General features: G+C 38.8%; 1 protein-coding gene across 2 annotated transcripts in view; it reads right to left on the bottom strand.

The window, feature by feature from the left end:
• LOC106820970 (aryl hydrocarbon receptor nuclear translocator homolog) overlaps positions 1–7521 on the bottom strand; it is a 23071-nt gene extending 15550 nt beyond the window's left edge. For both annotated transcript variants that reach the window (XM_014825590.1, XM_014825591.1), the window contains exons 1-2: positions 7408–7521; positions 997–1174 (exon numbers count right to left, since the gene is read on the bottom strand). In XM_014825590.1, coding sequence (XP_014681076.1) covers positions 997–1043 — 47 coding nt within the window. In that variant the 5' untranslated portion in view covers positions 1044–1174; positions 7408–7521. The remainder of the gene's footprint in view (positions 1–996; positions 1175–7407) is intronic.
• Between the last annotated feature and the right edge of the window lie 796 nt (positions 7522–8317).

Genomic DNA, 8317 nt, shown 5'->3' with positions numbered 1-8317 from the left:
ATTACCACCAATGGCCCACACGATAAGCACACAATATTAGACCTGGAAAAACGTAAAAATAGTTCCATGAAACAAAACTTCATTTTTCTCTTGTAACTATGCAATAATTGTATAATATCATCGAAAACAGATAGGACTAAGCCTTTTTTAATATCATCTACATTACTTATGACAGTGAAGTTATGTGTCTGTTTTATCATAAGTGTGTACATGATACGAAGGTTACACCACGGCATAACCTGATTTTGTAAGTGACAGACATCTCCATGAACATAAACATCACTGCTGTGAGTATCATCTTATAGACATGTATACTAGATGAGATAAAAACTACACACATCTGTCTTGAAAATAAGTCTAAACACCCACCCACTCCGATTTCAGAAATATTGATTTCCAGTAAAATCCATAAAAAATTTCAAGCCTGCTCAAAATTGCTAGTCCTAAACTGGGGGACAAGTTGTTATGTCCAACATTAGATGTACACACAAAGGGATGTGCGTCAGAGCTTATTAGTACCATAGAGTAGTACGATCGCTATGAGATTATTTACGCTCTGGGTGGCAATTATGTATGAATGTCAGTATTGTATTACACATGTCACATAAGGTCCCAGGAGTCAGAAACACGTATAAGTGGTACATGCAGTACATGATAACGTAGCTCAGCATTCGCTATACATTACAATCGTCGCCTGAATCATAAATCTATTATTGTAATAAGCAGAGGGGCACATTTTGCATGACACATAATAGTGATGACATCACCGCATGATATGCAACCGATTGCCTCAACTACTTCGAGAAACTACAAAATATAGACGCATACTAGGAGCAGGGTTAGATAGCATCAAGAAGGAAGTGGACCACTTTTAATATGATGACATAAATGTGTAATCGCATCACGCTATCCGCGCTCATTATTCGCACGTGGCACGATAGGCTACTGTGCATCGATCTACGTCTCGAAATGACCATCATGCCACATGCTCATTACCTTGCAAATCGCTCCTTGTCTGTCTCTCGCAACGAATCGTCCTCCATGATGGCTTCTATCGCATGCGTTAATGCAGAGCAGCTGCTCACCAATAGGTCTTTCTTACGGCGTCACGCCGGTTTCTAGTACTCAGTAGCTAGCTGCGTTGTTCCCACCTCGTGAACGTTCGCATACAATTCTAACGAGATAAAAATAAAGAAAAATCAATGAAAGTAAAAAAGAAAAAGCCGATATTCAAGATCATGCGTGCATCTGTTCGGATAATATCGCCATGACAGCAAGGCGCATCACAGAGTAACGAGGCTGTTCATGTTATTGTACACCACCTCATAATCACGCATCCTTGTCAGGAATCGTACTTAGATGACAGAGGAAACGTGCAATGTGGGGAAGCAGCTACAGACACACACGAGCGATGTCTTACTACAGCTGCCGTGACCATCATGCATGCACACATGATGCAGGGGGCAATAGCACACACTCACACAGCATGAGTACACATGAGTACGAAATGCATGCACATAGTGTGACGTGATCTTTCACATTCTGGCATTTTATTACATCATAACACTGTTTTACAATTTTCATTGTTACCTCGGTGCACCACACTTAACACAAAATTACAGTTAATGTATTATTTAGGTATGTCCAGTAAGTAGTGCTCCTATGAAAGGATAAAATTAATGCGAGTCCCAAGTCAAATACATCATATTTTGCTGTCCAACTCTCTGATCTGACATCAGCGAGAGTCCACGCATCTCTCTATAAATGATACTATATATATATTTAACCAGAAATACAAAAACATTAATATCAACACAAAAACCAATAATTTTTCAAGTCATACTCTGCAGATCTATAACAGAATTATTTAGGTCACTTTGGCAGCTACTTCCCCTTGCGTCACGCATTAATTGCATCAGTTTTGAATCTCAGCTTGACTCTGTTATTTTGCTACGGACCGAATTCTCTCTGGAAACGAGACTTCCTGACAATCATGACTTTCAGTCCGCTCATATATACAAATTACTCTGTAAACATAGATGGCACCCACTGCGATCATGTCAGCATGCGCGCGTGTCACGGTTCCTTGTTGTCTGCCAGGCTCGTTCATCCTCCTCCGCCACGCAGTCAGGCATTTGCACTATACAGCAGGTCCGCATTCACGAGTCGCACAGTCTTACATTCACGCATCGCTTGGCGCACCACTGCACTACACTTGCCGAGCGTCAGCTAGCTAGCCTACCCACGCTGCTCGCGCGTGACCCGACTTCACAATGCATCTTATGCGCTGATGAGCGTAAAAGGTCAGCGGCATTCACGTCAAGCTAGCAGCTTTCGTCCGCATTTAAATTCCGCGCAGATTCGCGCGCGCGCACGCAACGCGCCACGATTTCATTACATTGCTAGCGCCGTGACGTGAGCACGGGAAAATTGACGTGGTCGCTATTGCAAAGACGCAGCATTGTAGAAGCAAACATGCCGCACACTGTACGAACACACGTTCAACGGTTATGTGGAAAACCGTAATTAGTTTTGATTGTTATGCACAATCTAATGCACCGGGCGATTTTTTAATTAAACCGGATTACACATGGGAAAGACAAGAGAATGTTGTGCATACAAGAGCTCTGTAGAAAATGCAATTTTCAATTAATAGACTATATATATGCATTAACAGGTACACAAGGTGCACTAATTATTTATAGTTTCAGGAATTTTTAGATTTGATGCAATGGGTATTCGTTCAGCAGTAAAAGGGATTTTAATGCATTTTATGCACGGTTTAATCAAGTTCAAGCTAATAATACCATGAACAGATGTTGGTAACAAAAATAGCTAGAAGTAGGATGCAGTGCAAATATATATCAGACTCAATCTTAACAAGTGTCACTCTAAACCTACTCATCTAAATACAATTTCAATTTGTCCCGACTATATGCATGTATAACTAAATTACTGCAATTTAATTTTAACACTCTGAACTGGCAAGACATAAATATATTGCATAGATCTGATTGTCTCTCATAATTAATGTCTGAATAATATTATCAAAATGGTAATATGAACAGAATAAGTTCTCAATGCAGATATAACACAGATAGATTAGATAGTCAGGGGATATGATATATTACAGATTATGTGTGCCCCCCCCCCATGAGAAATCTAGTTACAAGTCCCAGGCGAGCTTACTACCGTTCAGATGGTGCCTTGACAAAAAATTTACACAAAGATTGCATAAAACACAATCTATTTGCAAGTATTTACCACTCCTAACAATTGGCAATGTTTGTTTCATCACCATTTAACTAAAAATATTACATATAAAATAACATTTTTTTCACATCAAATGAACTTGGGCAACTAATCTATGAACAAATAATCACATATGCTGGGACATAATGCCACAATCACTAAGTGTAGGTCACATGTCTACAAAAATCAGGGGCCCGTTGTCAGTAACAATTAGTCTTAACATTAAGTTTGACTTGTATACCGTTAACAAAAACATCGCAAAGTTACGAGAATGAAAAATCCTTGCAAATTTCCTCTTAACACGTTCAACGCTGCCGATGTTAACAATTCACCTACCGCCCTGCGCTGGGATTTTCGGGTTTTTGCCGCGTATTCACTTTTTGATTAACCACATTTCCTACAGAAAAGCTCACCAAACTGACACATTTACTCTGCATGAGTGTTATCTCACCCTTACACGTTCAAATAGTATGGAAATTGTTCCCCTTCATAATAATATATTGATATGAGAACAGAGAAAAAACGGACATTTCGTGCATTTTCGTCTCAAATGCCACCGCACCGGTGGATTTTCGCGAGTTTGTCATGATATCATTCGACAGTATACTATTTTTTCCGGTAAGAGATGTGACAACGCTTACACATGTGTGGGGTATGAACCTTGTTTTGTTTTTCTACATGCAAAAATACATTGAAATTTTATATACTACACAGTTACTATATTATATACCGTTAGGAAATCGGTAAACAAACCTTGTTTTGATCTATGCCTTCTAGTTTACCTTCTAGTTTTACGAATTTACCTTGAGTCTCAAAACTCATAACTTCACGTTCGAATCAACGGTAGAGCATTGTATTCTTTAGTTTATGAAAGACTGGGGTAATATAGACTGGCCCTGTTTAGGGCTGTCATTGGTATCAAATTATTTCGATTCGATTATTGATATTTTTTTTTTCGATATTTCGATCCGATTCGATCCGATTCGATTTAATAATTGTAATAAAACATGAGCCGTGAAAGTACAGTAAACTCATGTATTGTGTTCTACTATGATAACTATGCATTTTATACATCGCTGTGCTTAAATACAACATGGGCGAAGTATATATTTATCTGAATTCAACCAGATTGACCTGGCGTCGCGGCGATGGCGAAGCAGCAGACATGCTTTTACGAAAAAAAAAAACATTTTTTGAAAAAAAAAAAAAAAAAAAAAAAATCGGATCGCTATTTTTCGATTTATTTCGATATCGATATCGGACGCAAATCCATCGCGATTTATCGATGAGGTGGGCATCGATGACAGTCCTAGCCCTGTTTAATTTTTAGGTAGGTAGTGACTGCCATCTGTTGGAAACCATAGTAACAAAAACCAATAATCTATCCACGAGCCGACTCGTGGATCCGCGGGGATGCGTTTTGATTGTTCCCACGAGCTGACTCGTGGATCCGCGGGGAACATGTTTACATAACGAGATCGTAGACGCAAGTGATCGTAACATTAAGATTAAGATTAAGATGAAAATAATGCATTTACACAAAAGAATTGCAATTATAATGATAAATTATATTTCATATGAATTAGTAAAACACACACGTGTTTTTCACGGAAAACACGTGAGAGACATCAACTTATCTATCGATTGTGTATCAAAACAAACGTATAAAAGTGGAGATTGTTTTCTTGTTTTGGATATTTCGATGAGTCATGATGCTCGCCTCTCATGTTTCAGTGCAGAATAAATTCAAGAGAATGTACATAGTTTTTTAATCAGATATTATTTATATGTGGTTAACCATCAAAATATGCATATATATTATTGTGATATACAATAAATGCATATAAATTTGAGTTTTGGGATCAATTCTCATCCAATCAGCAGACCTGTGACAGCAAATTATCAAGTTCCTGTTATCATAAGTTTGTTCATAGCTGCGATGCGTTTCTGTCAATGCTATTCTCGTAACATTAACATTAGTCGTAAATGCTATCTTGGCATTAAAACATTAGCCGGCATTAACATTAGTACGATGTTTCTGACAACGGCCCCCATGTAGATTTCTTAATAGCCTCACTTGTCCAAAATAGTTCACACCATGTTATTAAAATTATAGCAACATACATCATACATATACATGAGAACATAAACACACATTTAGGAGATAGCAGACATCAGATCACGAATAAGCCACATGCTTGAATTTAGAATTTGCCCTGGACAAGCTTAGTCTCACACACAGATTCGATGTTTAGTCACCTCAGAATGCATGCTGCTAACAGCGCTATGGGTGAACACGGCTTGTCAATGATCGTGTGTAGAAATAGATATACACACATAAACAAGCAATTTTTCACTCAAGTAGCAAGCAATACTATTTGTTGCCAGCAATTATGTAGTATGAGAAAAAAATTAAAAGGGTGGTGGAATTGAACAGGTGATTAGTATCAAAACATCGTAACATGATTACATCATACTCATAGACTATCGAGAATACAGCACTTGTAATATTGTATGATATAGCAAAGACCGACCCTAAGCTATATTCTTAGTACATAGGGTCTTTGTATGTAGTAATAATTCATTTGTGTCTCGCCAGATCTTATGTGAAATGCATGCCTGAATGTTTAGCCTGTGAACTGTCCATTTAGTAGGCCTACCCACTTGATTTTGATGACGACAACATACGTCGCGATGGTGTAGGCACAGGCACTTGAAGCGTTTCAACTGTAAACACACGCCGCCACCATTGCGCACACACTGACACATAAATATATAGCAGGTGAGAAAGCGCGACTGCGCACCGGATGTTAACGAACTTTCGCCGCCTTTAACCATGGGCGAAAGTTCGTTAACATCCGTGCGCAGTGCTAGCGAACGCGAGAATTTTGTCAGTCTTTGTGTGATTTCGCGTGACACAGCTCGGTTACGAACAGAGACATTATGTTTTTATAACAAGTGAACACTGTTCTTGAAGGAGAAACAAAGATGGAAGCTGTTGGATGTGTATTTGTGTTGAAATCGTGAGAAATGCAGCGAGCATCGAGCGAATTTTTGGGATCGCGCTTTCTCACCTGCTATATATTTATGTGTCAGTGTGCGCGCAATGGCGGCGGCGTGTGTTTACAGTTGAAACGCTTCAAGTGCCTGTGCCTGTGGGTGTAGACTGTAGGGCCTACACTAGCTCTAGTACTATAGCCCGCGTACATTGACTGCCGCAGGGCTATATCACATTGTCGGCTGGAAATACCAACTACGACCTGACATTACCACCTGTCCCCATGAAAAATGGATCGCAAAACGCAAAGTTATCGGGCATTTTAACACTTATTTATCTACATGGACATCTCACCTATTTTTTTGAACACTTTACACAACTTTACACCATGTATTTATCCTTTTATTTCACAAAGTAAGCACTACTGGCATTTCATTTTGAAACGAAGTGGCGTGCGCACGCGTGACGTTACCGGATATGTACGCAATACACATGGCAGCTATGGGGCCTGTATATACAATACCGGTGACGTCACGCGTGCGCACGCCACTTCGTTTCAAAATGAAATGCCACTAGTGCTTACTTTGTGGAATAAAAAGACAAATACATGGTGTTAAGTTGTTGAAAGTGTTCAAAAAGATAGGTGAGATGTCCATGTAGATAAATAAGTGTTAAAAAGCCCGATAACTTTGCGTTTTGCGATCCATTTTTCATGGGGACAGGTGGTAACAGGTCGTAGTTGGTATTTCCAGCCGACAATGTGCTATAGCCCTGCGGCAGTCAATGTACGCGAGCTATAGTACTAAAGCTAGGCCTACACGTACACGCGTCTATTGCGGATCGGTATCAAACGATTCAAAGAAAGATTTTACAATTCTGCTAAATGATACCTATTTCATGTATATCCTATACTTTGGTATTACAAGTTAATGTAATTTACCAGCGACTTATCAGTACTAGTGGCAATTCTAATAGTGATATTTCCCTTTAGTTACTTTAGAGATACACCGAGAGAAGGCTATTCAGTATTCATGCTATTCTAACATAAGACAATGAGCGATCTAATATTTTACAGAGCTCTACCTTACAAATTTAGAAATTACGATCGATGATCATTAGTTTTATGAAAATTTGAATACGACACGTAATGAAATTACCTGGTGGTGTATGTATATAGTCCGTAAATAACCTAAGGTTACGGCAGATTTCACCGACATAACCAAAAACACCAAAACAACAGATTTTGCAAAATGGTTCCCATCTTGTCTGCGCTGCGCGGTAACGGCCAATCACAAGGCTACATACAATTCTCCGTTTCTAGTTTGTAACATTCAGCGTGATTAGGTGGGTAATTCCTGCTGGAAAGGACATCGTTATCGCTAAGACATCGTCATCGTTAGCGATGGGAAATAATCTAGGTGTTGGAGTCCTATATTATATACACACGCGTCGCAATATATCTATAATTAGAACTCTATTACATTAATATATGTTAAAATTAAAGGGCCTCAATATAAATAACAGTATATTATACGTACACACTCCTATCCATAGATGATTGGGGTTATAGGTTATGATTGGGGTTATGGGCATTTATTGTGGTTATGATGCGCAAACTGAAGAATTGTGGCTTTTAGATGTGTCACTGTGGCGTGGGTTAGAAATACGGTGTATATTTGTAAAGTTTCTGTTGCAAGTTTCGTACATGAAAAGTAAATATAAGTACTAACGGAACTAACTGTTTCCTCAAATTCCTACATGATAAGATTGTTTCTCAACGTGTTAAAAATCCAAAAAACTTGGGCAATTTGATATATTTATCGCGACATTAAATACTTGCTATGGGCTATGTATGAGTCACGAGTGTTTGTTCACATCGAACGGAATAGCAAAATTTAGGAAGTATAATGCAGCAATTTAACCATAAAAAGTAAACAGAATCATTTATATTTTGTGAAAAAGTTGACATAATTTTTACTGCTTACGCGGTGACGTAATCACTTTAATTAGGGTTATAGCGCTAGGGTCAATGCCTTGTACGTGGGAGACCCTGCAAGTGCGGGTGTG

Source organism: Priapulus caudatus, unplaced genomic scaffold (genome assembly GCF_000485595.1).
Source record: "Priapulus caudatus unplaced genomic scaffold, Priapulus_caudatus-5.0.1 Scaffold54, whole genome shotgun sequence".
Lineage (NCBI taxonomy): Eukaryota > Metazoa > Priapulida > Priapulimorpha > Priapulimorphida > Priapulidae > Priapulus > Priapulus caudatus.
Note: the sequence above shows the minus strand (reverse complement) of the source record. Positions and strands in the feature narration are given on the sequence as shown.